This window comes from Aplysia californica, unplaced genomic scaffold (assembly GCF_000002075.1).
Source record: "Aplysia californica isolate F4 #8 unplaced genomic scaffold, AplCal3.0 scaffold01087, whole genome shotgun sequence".
Lineage (NCBI taxonomy): Eukaryota > Metazoa > Mollusca > Gastropoda > Aplysiida > Aplysiidae > Aplysia > Aplysia californica.
The window spans coordinates 117,831-132,693 of NW_004798357.1; the positions used below are offsets into that span (position 1 = coordinate 117,831).

Here is a 14,863-nt window from a genome sequence, read left to right on the forward strand (position 1 = left end):
AAGAGAGAGAGAGAGAGAGAGACAGAGACAGAGACAGAGACAGAGACAGAGACAGAGAGACAGAGAGAGACATTCAATGAATCAATAAAATAAAACAAAAATAACACAACAGTTGTCTTCAGGCCCAATGACTATGGGTTATCAGTTGCACTATGCTGAGGTGCTCGGATAAATTCACTTCAATAAAGCTGTAAACTCATTGTGAATGACACTTCAACTCCATTATATCATCATATCATATCTCAAGTTCAAGCTATGCTATTACTGCTGAAGTAGGCCTACCATTCACGACAACAATTTTTGAAAATGTCATCACATTCACAGTACTCTATATTGGTAGCCTACATGACATATATATAATTATATAATAGATCTGTCTTTTGGGTCTTCCAAAAAAAAACTTAATGAAGCCTTGCTCCACAAAAAATGCCCTGAAAAACCATGTATACACAGAATATTAAATTGTTATAAAAAGAACGCAGCTTATTACATTATGATTAAGAATGAAAGGCAGACAGAAGAAATAGCACTCATTGTGATATAAAGTAAACTCTAAGTAAAAGTTGCCCTTCCCTTTAGTTTATGGAGGACAAAACACAGGCAATGCACGCATCTACTTGAAAAGAAGGACTATCTAAAGAGAACTTTTGTGCCTTCCAAGTTGTTTGAGAAGCCTGTACACAAAATAATGCTAGGCTATTTTAGAGTCAGTTCCAACTGGGATTTTGATTTTAAAAGTATGAGCAGTTCTCAAATGGGATCGACACACATATATGTAATTTTTCAGCAGTTTTTGTAGTAAATCTCAGGAAATTACTGACCGAATTCAATGAAATTTGCACACAATATTCCTCAGATGTATATCTTAGGGGTTACAGGGCCATATTGCTATTATCTTTTGTACATTTTGAGTTTGGGGTCAATATGTTGACCCATCCCCTAAAATATCCGAGTTTCAACATCTTTATCCAGGGAACAGTTTTCAAATTTCTGGCTTTGTAACCTCTTTTTCTGTGCTTTTGTTGATAGCCATGCCAAATATTTAAGTTACCTCTTTTTTATTTAAGAAGATTTTCTGAAAATAAAATTTGCAAAAAAACGCTGATTCAGCATATTTTTCCTTTTATGCAATAAGTGTGAATGAAAATGTGATTTCTACAGTACATATCCTTCTATTCCATCCACCTACACATGTATATCATGAATTTTAGGCAAAGAATCCATTAACAAGAGATTTGGCGTCAACCCCCTGCCACCTCTCCTTAAGTACGACTAGCTTGCCAGTCTAGTCGTCTTTAAATACGACTCACCTAGCCGTCTAACTGTCATTAAGTACGGCTAGCCTGCCAGTCTAGCCGTACTTAGCCTCTAGCAGTCTAGTCGTCATTTAGTACGGATAGCCTCTCTTCCTTTCATTATTTTGACGAGCACGCTGATTTCAGCACAATGACAATGCCTCACAAATTAGGGGAGGAGTTCCGCAGAGGGCCGGCACTTACTAAGACAAAGTTAACAGAGAAAACTTTACAAGAGTTGGGTTAGGGTTGTGGTTAGGGTCTGGGTTAAGGTATCCGCTAAAAATCCCTCCGCTGAAAATCCCTCTGTGTGTTGTTGGCAATGTTTGGCTGCCAGCCCTCTGCGAAACTCCTTCCCAAATTAGATCCATCTACATTATTCAGTATAGCCTTACATTAGACTGTACAGAGTGCAGTGTCAGTTGGTCTGATTAATTTGGTTTAAAAAAAAAGTAAAGCACTTTACTTTAACCAAAAGTAGTGTTAATTGCGACAGAGTGACGCTGTGACAACTTACTGCGTTAATTGCCACAGAGTGAACAGGGAGCTCTTTTACGTTGATAATCAGAATCTAACAACATATAAACTAGATCTAGATCTACCATTTCCGTTTCGCTTCCCAGCGAGGTGGTCCTAGTTATTCAGTCTCTCTGTCTGACATGGAAGGCTTTCTAGAGCAGGCATTCAATTCAAATCTTTTACGACAAATTTGACAAAGCTTTTGCTAAATTTAAAGATGAAAATTTTGTTGCCTTTAGGAAGAAATCATCTGCAACATTTGAGAAGGCGACCTTAAAGTGTGTAGCAAAAATCCACAGACTTTCTGAACAGTAGAGTTGACTTTATAAATCTGTAGGCCCTACACAACGTAGACAGCCCAAATATTGAGGCAACAAATATTTATAACAAACCATCAGCAGCATACAGCAACAAAAACCGCTAGCGGCAACAACAAGAAGAAAAGAGCTGTGACTGTCTATGTTTGTTAGTTTGGTGTATGTGTGAGTGTTTGTGTGTGTGAGTGTATGTGTGTGTGTGTCTGGGTGTGTGAGTGCGTGTGCGTGTGGCGTGTGTATTTGTATTGTGTGTGTGTTTGTGTGAGAGTGTGTGAGTGTCTTTTTTTCTTTTTAAAACTTTTTTTTTGTCACAGCCTCTGTCGCAATTAACGCCGCATTAAGCCTAATTGTCACAGACTCACTCTGTCGCAATTAACGCTAGATTCTAGATCTAGATCTAGATCTCTAGATCTACCGGTACCAATTAACGTTAGATCTTACCTAGAATCTAGGGTCTACCGGTACCGTACCAAATCATTAGATGATACTTCACAATAATATCAGGCTACAGGCTCTAGATCTAGATCTAGATCTTATCTAGATCTAGATATCTAGATCTAGATCTAGATCTATGATAATTTCAAAAACAAAAGATTTAAAAGTTGCCTGGTTTCTTTTAAGTTGCCACCCACACAAAAGCCAATTTAACTGACCAGTTCTCCTCGGAACGGTTTCAACAGTCAATTCCACACTGCCAAAGAGATGACCAAGCACAAAAAAACTAAGTCTAAGTCGAAGTCAGCTGCAATGCCTTCATATATAGATCTAATCTAGATCTAGATCTAGATCTAGATAAAGAATCTAGATCTAATATAATGACTAGCCTAGCCGCCTATGTGCCTGTCAGAGCAGGAAACGAAACGACAGTACGACACGTCAAATTTGGTGCCAGTGAATACGTTACACGTCTTTGCTTCTAGTACAGGCTGAGGGCTCGGCAAGCAAATTAAAATGCCACCAAGACTGCCAAGAGAGGTTTAGGCCAAGAGTGTTGATCTAGGCCTAGAATTTCCCCCGTGGCTCATTTAATGTTGTTGTGTTTAGTTGCACCAGAAAGTCAACAGAACTACAGACAGAACATCAAGGGAGCCTACTCTGACATCAAATAGTCTTTCCGTGCTGTTTCCTGATTGGCTATTTAATTGCGGCCGCCATATTCAACTTGTGTTGTTTTCTTTTAGTATTTCCTCGTTCTCAGGAATGTAGATTGTCACTTGTGAAATATGCCAAGGATTTTAAAACGTATTTTAACTTCTGTCCCAGTATGCTCTGAACAGCTTTAAAGGTTTGGATTATCTTAACAAACGCCCATCGATGGATGATAGGAATGTCTTCAAGTAAGTAGAATCTCTAGTCTCGCATCGCACACGCCTCAGACTCAGAGTACTCAGGCCAGTTCAGTTAGCCCACCGTAGCCGTAATTAGAGTCTTGACAAAGTTACGCTTTCCTGCCTTGCTAAAAGTTCAAGTTGGTAGATCTAGATCTAGATATCTAGATCTAGATCTAGAGACTTTCTAGATAGATCCTAGCCTCTAGAGTAAGTGGAAGGACTTCTGTAACGAGCGACCACCACATACCTAGATTCTAGATAGATCTAGATATAGATCTAGATCTAGATCTATATCCTTAACTTAGGCCTAACCCTCCTACTATCCATGGCACATATAGCCTACCCCAGTAATTGTTTACTTTCTCGTGTTTAATTCCCGGGGAGGACTTCCGTAGCGAGGGACCACTCTGATCTATGAATAGAAAGTAGCTATTCTCACCCGCCCGGAAGTTCTCGCAAGATCAACTCCTCCCCTTTTCTCTCTCTCTCTCTGTCTCTTTCTGAATACTGTCTATCGGTGTGGACGATCAAATTGACCAAAACAAAGGTAAAAAATGATGTTAAAACACAAACGTAAATTAATTTGGTTGTCTACAAAGATGCTACGGCTATTTAACTTTTCGAATCGAGCCGAACTACGCGGGTCGCCATTTTTTTTTGCCCGGAAATTCTCGCGCTACTCTTCTCTCTCTTTCTCTCTCTCTCTCCACTGCCCACAGACAAAATTGTACGCTTTTAGTAGTAGGCTACAGTTGTAATGGAACGTTTGTTCACAGCACAGAATTCTACCATTTTTCTGTTATCACAGTGTAGAATTCTGTGGTTTTTAGGGTGAACGCAAAATTTGGTGAACGCGCACCGGGTGAGAATAGCCACAAGACTCGCCTGCACTATTCTCACTCTGGGTGAGAATAGAGGTGGCCCTATGAATATATTAAGGTAGCGTCAATTGCCACCGAGTGACGCGGTGACAATTGACAAAAATTGACTTTTTGTCAATTGCCACCGAGTAAAGCGGTGTTCAAGTCTGAAAACAACACTATCGGTAAATTTTTAATTTCACTCCCGCACACAGATGCACTGTTTCAGGGGTCAAACTGCAGTACTGTTTGCTGCAGATCACACATAAAGCCACTAAAACTGTCGCAAATCAATTATTTTCAAGACAATTTCAAATCTAAAACTGTAAAATATCAAATTATGGGTAAAAACAGCTTTTCTTTTACCCCAGTGGGGCAGGCCCCCCTGGAGCCCCCCGATTGGTCCAAAGCACGTCTATCTCGGTTAAAAACAATAAAATATTTCAAAAACTATTAATTTGCGACGGAAATGAAGTTGATATTCATGTTCTGGGCATCAATATTTAGTAGAAAATAGACAACTGGTAGCCGAGTGTGAGACGGGCGGGAAAGTAAAAAAATACCACACTATCTTTAGCTTTGTATACATAGATCTAGGCCTAATGCGTGTCTAATGGGTCGATTTGTTCTCAACTAATTTCATTGGACGAGCATCTAGTCTAGAGCTAGAGTACCAACTTGGCGTGTTGTCAATGAGACGTAGATCTAGGCTAGCCTTAGCCTACATTTTGGTGTAGAGCCAACACAGGCAATTCTTCTAGAAGTAGAAGGTCACGAACTCAAGCAGAAATTCACGTTATATTGGGGGGGACGGGGGTCAGGAAAAGACACACACACACACACACACACACACAGAGGGACAGAGGCGAATCCACTTGTAACACCGAGCACTCGAGCACAATGCTAGATCTACCCACCAACGCAAAAGAGCTCCAATTTACTCTGTGGCAATCGACAAAAAGTCAATTTTTGTCAATTGCCACCGCGTCACTCGGTGGCAATTGGCGCTACCATATATATATATTAATTGCCATCAAAATCAGTACGGAAGGTCTTAAAGTGTATGTTCAGAAAAAATATTTTTCACTGGCGGTCAACTCAGCAGCATCTCTAGTCTATCTAGATAGATCTAGATCTAGACATCTAATTGTTTTTTACAGTTTTTTGGGCCAACAATAGTAAGGCCTTTTTATATTAGGAATATACGTCTTTAGAGATAGAGTCTAGGCCTAGATCTAGAGATCTCTACAAGAAGCCTACTCTTATCAATTTTAAACCACCAAGGAATCTTTAATGTGCGCAACTTGCACCCGGGACCTCTGAGACTTTTTGCCCTTGTCCGAGAAGGCTAGGAAAAGTATGAGTAGATCTTTCCTACCAGAAGATCAGGGTGTGGCTCAAAGACAGCAGTAAGAAGGAGCCACCAAGGAAAAGCAGTGGAAAGGCTGCAGAAACAGTCTGGGGGGCAAAGGGGGTGTGGGGGTGGTGGCAGAGAGTGGAGACGAAAGCAGATGGCAGAACTTCTCTTTAGAGAGCAAAGGAGGTGAAAGGAGACAATTTTAGAGTAACTCTTTCTGTCGCTAGCCAGATTCGAACCCGGGACCTTTGAATGAGAGGTGAACACCTTAACAGGCCACGAGAGCCACCGATCTAAAGTTTTAATAAAAGGTGAAATGGCAAACACCATGTTATTATCATACCATTATAAAATTTGATTTTTTATAAATCATAATTGAGGTGACCCGTTTTGTCCGAAGTACATTTGGGCACTCTATTGGATGACTGACAAAAATGAAAATGTCCCACCTTCATCAATGTAGAGATCGTAATTCTTTTCAGGTGTTTTTGTTTTGACATTTCATTTACGGGGTATGAAATTATTAATTTGCACACTGAACCGTTTTGTAATTTATTTTTAAAGTGAGAGTTGCCCTCGAGCCCTCCACTTGGAGACATAAAGGCCCTCTGATGTACTCTGGATCCTAAAATAAAATTGGGCGTGTCTCTTTTGGACCATGTTATGTAATATCCCAATCCTTTTGGACCAGTTGAACAGGTGTCACTGTGCCAAAATGCAGTTAGTTAGCCTTTTATTTTGTTTAGTGGAACTCTCAATTTGTTGATAAAACCGAAACAACAATGCACTAAGTCACACAAAAAAAGTGCATGTCAACTTTGACCATTGTTAGATGATAGTCTTGTTAATCAGTTGGTTTTTTTTCTTCATTTATCTCAAAAGTAGCAAAAATGTGTATGTTCCATTTTGCAAGCGCATTGACATAAATTTGTTTTGCCAGTCGAGCAAATGAACTATTGTTTATTAGCAGCATCGAACAAGTTGGTCAAGGAATGTAAAAGTTCAGTTCTACCGAACTCACTTGTTTTTTTGGTTTTTTTTCAACACTTTGGTCTGCATGTGATGTGTTTTTAATTTTGGCTTGTGAACTGTCCCATGATGACAAGGAAGGGGGCTCTTGTGGTCAAAAGATTAAAGTGTTTACTTCTCTTTCAATATAGGTCGCGGGTTCGAAACCTAAGGGAGACGGAACATTTTCTTCTCTAAATTTTTCTCTGTTCACCTCTTTCTAGCTCTTTAACCATGTTCTGTCTTCTCTGCTTTCATCTCCACTTTCTGCATTCATGCACTGTTCTGGGCTCCTGATTCTTTCTTGCAGCCTTTTTAAGCTGCTCCTTGGCTCCTTTCTTACTATTGCTGTTTTTCAGCCACACCCCTGATCTTAGGGTAGGTAAGATTAAGATCCAACACCTAGCCTTCTCGGAAAAGGGCAAAAATTCTTGGTTGTCCCGTGTGCAAGTTGCGCACGTTGAAGACCCCTTGGTGCTCCAAATTAATTCTCCTACCAAACTGAAAATGTTTAATGTGTCCCGCGCACTCATATCATGACCTATTATAACAGTTGCGAGCCCCGTGATACACTTGAGAAAGAAAGAGATGATGATGAGGACAATGGGTTGGGGGAGGGGTGTTATTCGTACTTAATAATACGTTTTAGTGTGGTTCAAGAAAAAGGCGGCAAACTCCAACATTTAACTCAGCTGCAAAACGAAAGGAATACAAACGTTAATATTTCTCCTGCTCGACGCCCTACTTCCACTTCCCTGTGTTAAACAGGGTGCAACAAATACATAGCAGACCATCGTCGGAATCGAAAATTTTATTCGTTTCAAAAGCCTAGATTTCTAAACTCTCTTCTACAGTAGAAAAAACAACCTCCAAATAATATAGCCTGAATGGTACGATGCCGGCGGCAACTTGCAATAGCTCGGTTTTACTCTGAAAACTCAGGGTTTAATCTTTTGATATTTTGTGTTTCTTTTATTTAATATAATATTTTTATGCAGTCGAACCTGCTCTAATGACCACCTGTGCAAAACAGTCATCTATAAACCTGTATAAACGGCCATTTCCATTCTCCCTTTTCTCCCCCCCCCCCCCCCCCCCCCCGCCACCCAACAAACGTTTATGCTTTTCCATGACAATATGTCCAAAGCCATTCTCTCTTCGACAATGGGAGTTGGTCGTCTTGTACAGGTTTGACTGTGTGGCATCTAATAGATCATCATCATCCAGTGCCAGATCTGCGACAGGCATCGGCGATCATGGTTCTCCATTCATTCCTTTGCTTGGAAGCTAAAAATATCTACGTTTCCCTGATCTTTCCCTGTTACCCGTTTGTTTAAATTCCCTAAGTAATTAGCTCTGGGCCTACCCCTGCCTTGTTTTACTTCGATTTTGCTAGTGAGAGCTAGATGTTCAAGACTTTTATGTCTATTCAGGTGTCCCAAAATCTAATAGATAATAATTATTACATAAAGCCCCCCACAGGACACGAATCAATAGTTTTCTACTACGTTACAATTCATTCAAATTGCAATCCATCCCGTTATATGAGCGACACCATTGGGGGCAGTAAACACAAACAGTAGTTGGCAACATGTTGCATGTATCAGGATGCAGATCATAATACTATACTCTACGGTATTTCTTCTCCTTCTGTAAGTGTACGTTCCTAATTTGTCGCGTGTGTGTGTGTGCGCGCGCTTGCGTGTGTGTGTTTGTGTGTGTTTTTCTGTCTCTCGTGTTTGTGCAAATGCATGCTTGTGTGTGTGCGTCTGTGTGTGACTTTTCTGTTGACATCCCCCCCTTGGCGCTCACATGAACCTTATGCAGTTGCGGGTTTCTCAAAACCTTAAAAAAACTAACTTTCCTTCACCACCAGACCCCTTTGTGTGGAGCAAGAACCCCCACCCCTTCCTAAAAATATATTTGAAAAAGAAAACGAAAAAAACAACAACAACGCAAGAGACCTGTGCCATACCTTGCCCTTATTACACTGTGCGGTCGTCGGGCCTGCTTCTACTACTAGTGCTACAATAATGTTCTAGTCTCCCCCACCCACCTCCGTCTAGTCTTTCATCAGCCTCCATAATGTACGGTTATTATCCTGTCAGCCGTGACTTGATCTGAACCATCCAGACCACAGAGCTCACTGTGATGATAGACTACACTCGCTCGGACTTACACACGAGACTGAAGATGGCCCTTTAGCAACAGTGACAGACTCTGGGCGGGCCATCCGCCTCTTCTCCCTCCCCCTTTTTTGGGGGAAAAAGGGGGGGGGGGGGTTGTCTATGGGATTTTAAAGTAAATTTTTGAATCCTCCAATCGAAACGGACTTGTCCTAGTACGCAAAGAAACTGTGAAAGAAAAGGGAACAGGAAGGCGGTGATGGTGGTGTATTCGTCTCATTACGACAATAATCACAACTGCTTTGTCCATTGATATTGTATGTTTTTTGTTGTTTTTGATAAGAGTTTTACGGCGCTCGAAACTGCATATAGGGTCAAATTATTATGAGCGCGCGAGAACTGCTTTGCTGGCGGTTATAGAGCAAAGATCATGTATCTTTTGGTCGGAGGGCGCCACTGGCCACTGGTACTGTAGGTCCTATAGGCTACTTCTTTACCTTCCCCATGTTATTTTTGTCTGTCTTACCTTTTCCCAGGACTAATTTAAATGACTCTTTTTATGTCTATGTGCTTTTCCTGACTTAAACAAACGAACCAACAGAATAGTTTGTTTTTAAGGAACTTTCTTGTAGTTGAAGCTGCTGTATTTCATCTTGATCTAGTCAGTTTAAAAAATACTTTTTTGTTTGTTTTAATAAGGTTTTACGGCACTCGCAACTGCATAAGGTCATATGGGCGCCAAAATACTTTTAAAATCTGTATTCCGTAGGGATACTTTTTTATTTTTACTACGGTAGACAAAAAGTGCATCTTTTGTGTCTGTTTTGTTTTTCAAGTAAAAAAAAAAGTAAATTGTTGAAGTAGGAGAAAGAACTGTTGAGCTTACTTTCCTTGATTTTTTTTGGTTTGTTTGTTTCGGAGTAGTTTCGGGGGCGGTGGTATTGGCTACCCATTTTTTCTGTTATATTAAGGACAACATGACTTTTGACTAGGGAGTCTTACAGTAGGCCTATTCCTCTGGCAGTGTTAACGTTGCACTTCATAACACAACGTGGAAGCTAGTGCCCACTCTCATAATTTAAGGAAGCCACAAACACACGCGTTCAGTCATTCTCTCACACACACGCTCGCGCTCTTAAATTGTTATAATGTTAGGTAGGCAGACTGCATGCTTGCTGCATGCTCTCGCTTTTGCGTGTGCATCGGATACATAGTAATGTACTTTATAACGCATGTCCATTTGTATGCATGCTAAAGCAAACATATTCACATAACTGGAGCATACGGATGGGACGACAGTCGCTTTTTTGTGTTTCTCAATATCAATAACACCATAATGATATTCTATTGGGTAAGTTGTGACACTTTATAATATTATTTCCCTTCCGCTGCATGGACATCTTTACTCAGTATGTGTACTCACGAACACACACACATACACATGCATACACACATGTTCATGATCGAAAAGTAGCTCACTGTACGTACTTAGTAGTCGCACGCGCAACTACTCACTCACATTCGCAGACACCTAGACGGTCAGAGATAGTATAAGAACGTATAGGCAGACACCAAGGAGTTTACAGTTCTTAACTCCTTGGCAGACACCCATCATGCGCTTTAGCTTGACCACGCACGCACGCCCTCTCTCTTTCTCTCTCTCTCTTTCTCTCTTTCTCTCTCTTTCTCTCTCTCTCTCTCTCCCTCTCTCTCTCTCTCTCTCTCTCTCTCACACACACACACACACACACACACACACACACACGAACAAACACACACACACACACACACGAACAAACACATACACACACTAACAGGCCTCAGGTCCCTCTAACGCTTTTCATGTAACAACTAGCTACAGTACAACAAACTAGAGAAACTAAACCAACCCACCCCGGGGGACACTCAATGATTACGTCGGTTTGCCCACTCTGTGTCCATCCCTGGCGCCCTTTGTGCCGACCACGAGAGCTTGCCTGCCAGGTAGCCCCGCCCACCCCTGCCTGCGACTGACCAATCAAGCGAGCCGTTGGTAGTTTTGGTGGGAGTTTGAACGTCCTAGGACAGGACCATGTGTGTGGTAGGCCTAGTGTAGCGAGTCAAGGTAGCGTGTGTTAGTGTGTTCTACCGCTCTCTATGCTGTGGTGTTGTTATAGTTGCAGCGTGTGTGTTCAACAGGGATGCTGGCCAGTGTTTACATTACACATCTCTACAGCTATTAGAACCAAGAGTTTTCTAACTGAGATTTCTATAAGTTCCGATTTCAGTTTGTTGAGTTTTTGCGGAAGTTTGAAGTAGAAAGTCCCATGTTAATGATGCTTTGAATTAAAATATATCTGTCTTCAGGGTGCTTCAATCAAAAAGTGTTGTGGTGTGATTCTGTGCTGACAAGTTCTGTTCTTTGTTGAATCCCGCACTCCTCCATCCATCCATCGCCGAACTTCTCCTCAACGCGTGGTTAGCCCATACTGTTTTAGATTCTACAGTTTGCAGTGCTGGCCTGATTGTGTCGGAACTTGTTTGTGAACATTGGTGGTGAAGTTGAGATAAACTAGAAAGCCCTCCCTACTTTTATTACTACAAGTAACTTACGTCTAGCTACTTTTTACCTCAGCTAGAATCTAGATCTAGTTAAGTGCGGGGATCCTCATTGACTCATTGATTGACAAAATTGGAAGAAGTGTGCCGGCGATTGAACATTTTGGAATACTTTTTTTGGTGAAAAGTTTCGAGACTGACCCTACCTAAATTCTTATCACAGTAATAGTAGCTCTGGTTTTTAAGAGTCAGAGTACAGTTGTAGAATCTTGATCTCGATCCACACCAGTCTGGTTAGATTTACTTGCTGACTGGATCAAGGCAATTGTTTTGTTCGAGAGTGACTAGAGTCCGGTTTGACTCTGTTAAATTGTCTAAGTTACTTTGAAGGTTGGAAAGGAAGATGGCGGATGGTCAAAGATTTAAGTTCAAAGTTCCCAAGTTTCTCCAGAAGAAATCGGGAAACAAGTCGTATAAAGCCCTCGCCACCAAGGACAAAACTGGGGAGAGTGCTGACCCGGGCAACAGTTCTCGCAATAATGGTGGCAACGTTACCGAGACCAGTGGGAAAAAGCTCCAGCGTCTCCAGTCTTTGGAGAGTCTGAAGCAGGCCGGGTTCTCCATGAAAGACAAACTGTCTAAAGCGTCAAGTACTGAGCTTTTGCCGCAGACAGAAAAATTGCTGGATGGCGATGGTAGTGACAGCGATGACTTACAGGATGCAGAGAAGTCAACTGACGATGATGAATGCTCGAATGTGGAAATGATGAAAGAGGACAAAAGCACAACTACCATTAGCGCAAATGAAACAGGAAACGACAACTTTAGACTTGATTTGGATAATGGTGGCACCTCAAATGCTGAGACCACATCAGCTCTCGACAGTGGCAAGTTTACAGATGATTCTGGAAACATATCTGACGCCAGTGCGGTCGGGGCGACAAATACAAGCTCCAGTGACAGTGGGCTGTCCGAGAAACACTCGGCGGAAGAGGGCAGTTCTGGCAGCAGTGTGGAGAGCGGAGAACAACCATCTGCCACTGGTTACAGAGGTCGTAAAAGAAAGATGCTGTTACAAATTTTTGAAGAAGAGCCGGAGTCTAGCAGTGAATATGACGCGCCCAGTACAAGTGGGACGTCTGTCATGGAACACGAACCGTTTGATGATGTAGCCACCGCTGCCGATCTGGATTGGGAACGAGAGAATGCTGGAATGGAACTGAGTGAGTTACCCTCTGCCCCCATTGAAGAAGACGATGGCAAGAGCAAAGACTTCAAGTGAGTAAAACACATTTTCGCGGCTCCAAGAGTATTTTTTTAACCTTTGGAGTTTTTGCGTTAAATTTTCTGTTGTGACTTTGTTGTGGAAACTTTAACCCTGGTTGATTTGGTTCGTTCTTGCTGTTGTAACTTGTAACACTGTTGTAACTTGTAACACTGTTGACACTGTTGTGTTTGGGATGATCTGGAATCACGAACTCGATTAGATTCCCCTTGCAGATTGTTTTGAGCACTTTCACCGGTTTGGTTGGTAATGATCAAGACAGTCAGGATATCATGTTGCTGGTGAGGGCAATGACTTATTCAGTGAGTAAAGAACACATTTGAGACTTTTCCAAGTTTTTGTGTTTTTAACTTTATTGATGTTGTTGAAAGTTTTACACACACTGCTGGTTGTCTGAAAACTTTTTTGTCATGGTAACTTGATGTCATTATTTATTATAATGTTAAAACTAGAAAAATACATATTTGTTGTACATTGTTTGATCATGCTGTGTTTCTTTCAATTCTTTTAGTGTTGGCTTTGAGTCAGTTGATTTAAATTGAATTTTAATAAAACTTTGTTGTCATAGATAACTTCAGTTCATAGACTTAAAAAATTTTAAACTTATTATAATCTAGTAGTACAGTGACTAAACAATATTGAACTTGTAGTTTTTGCCCTTCTGAATTACCTTTGTCCCAATCTTGCCATAATGACATGATGTTTCTGTTAATTCTTCTGTTTCCTTTTTAATAAAACATCTTTTTCCAAATGCCCTTTATTTTGTACAAAAAAACAAAATTTGGAATAGCTTCTTTTTAAAATGTGTGTACCTTTCAATTAGATGTTCTTCCTATTTGGTATATGCTATTTGTGCTTCACTTTTTCCAGAGTGGCTAACATCACTTATTACTAACAAATTTGTTTTTATTGTACTTTTGATTTGTCCTGCAATATAATATGAAGAACCGGTATGCTTTTTATCATTGTGTAGCTTTTAAATATTTTTATCTAAATTGTGCCGAAGAGTCATGTCTACATTATTTATTTAAAAAAATATATTTTGCATTCTTGTCATTTTAACTCTTTAGTTTAGTTTTTGATTGTCTTATCTCAACTCTATAGCTTTTGAATGCATGTTTTTGCATTCTAGTCATTTCAGTTCTATGAGTTTTGAATGTTTTATCTCAACTCTCTCTATATACTATAGCTTTTGAATGTTTTGCATTCTTGTCATTTCAGCTCTATGAGTTTTGAATGTTTTATCTCAACTCTCTCTATATATACTATAGCTTTTGAATGTTTTGCATTCTAGTCATTTCAGCTCTATGAGTTTTGAATGTTTTATCTCAACTCTCTCTATATACTATAGCTTTTGAATGTTTTGCATTCTAGTCATTTTTCTATAGCTTTCGAATCTTTTGCCTTCTCATGTTGCTTCACTGCAAAGAACCAAGCCTTTTCATCAATTTATGGTTGTCCAACCCTACGTGTCTAGTCTATGCCTTCAGTTCTGTTTCTATACATGATGTATACATGTTAAGTGTTTGAAGAGACTTTGAATCCTTTCAGTGCGGAGGTGTTTCCATTTTCATTAGACGAGACGAAATATTCCATGAAGAGGCATTTTTAAAGCGAAGCCATGTACATTAATTGCTCTGAGTAATTGAGAGTAGGGCACTGTACACTTGCAAATGCATGTACTTTTACAAGCATAATTTTATTTATTATATATATTAAAAGATACTGCCTTTAATTTAACTTTTGAAACTTAAAAAAAAAAAAAAGTATCAGGGATCCTGTTTGGAAGAACACGAGTGAACTAGAATGCAATGTACTTACGTCTACACAGCAGTGAAGGGAGGAACTTTAACCTGTCTACACGTTGAACTATTCCATAGACTAGATCTAGGTCTTTCTTCACACAACTCTCACTTTTATGCCAGTGTCAGCTTTTTGTGGATAGTGCCGGGGTGGCGTTTTTTGCATTTTGTCTGTCTATCTCTATCCCTCTCTCTTATCAGCGAAAGATCTTGTCACTTTGTTTGTATTTGAGCGCTTAAAAATCGGCTGCTTACACTGCATGCTTCCCGAGGAGCCAGGAATGTTTCTGAATGTTCTATCGTCTGCTAGCAGGGTAATGGTGTTGTACCAGATTGTAAAGCGCATGTAGAGTTTGCTGTGGGACGGAGTATGCGTTTTATACAATTTAAAAAAAATGTTATCAGAGCAGAAAGAGAGAGCGGGG

General features: G+C 40.4%; 2 protein-coding genes across 2 annotated transcripts in view; one reads left to right on the top strand and one right to left on the bottom strand.

The window, feature by feature from the left end:
• LOC101859289 (cytochrome b561 domain-containing protein 2) overlaps positions 1 to 3,215 on the bottom strand; it is a gene marked incomplete in the record, with an annotated part of 16,881 nt that extends 13,666 nt beyond the window's left edge. The window contains 2 exon segments of the mRNA XM_035973265.1: positions 1,311 to 1,432; positions 2,785 to 3,215. Of these exon segments, the coding sequence (XP_035829158.1) occupies positions 1,311 to 1,329 (19 nt within the window).
• A 115-nt stretch (positions 3,216 to 3,330) lies between these two features.
• LOC101859748 lies at positions 3,331 to 14,378 on the top strand. The gene is made up of 2 exons (XM_013089948.2): positions 3,331 to 3,468; positions 11,160 to 14,378. The coding sequence occupies exon 2, from the start codon at positions 11,755 to 11,757 to the stop codon at positions 12,631 to 12,633; it is 879 nt and encodes a 292-aa protein (XP_012945402.1). The 5' UTR covers positions 3,331 to 3,468; positions 11,160 to 11,754; the 3' UTR covers positions 12,634 to 14,378.
• Positions 14,379 to 14,863: the final 485 nt, after the last annotated feature.

Excerpts from the sequence above, each read along its gene's own strand:
- LOC101859748 (XM_013089948.2), top strand. The coding sequence starts at position 11,755 with ATGGCGGATGGTCAAAGATTTAAGTTCAAAGTTCCCAAGTTTCTCCAG.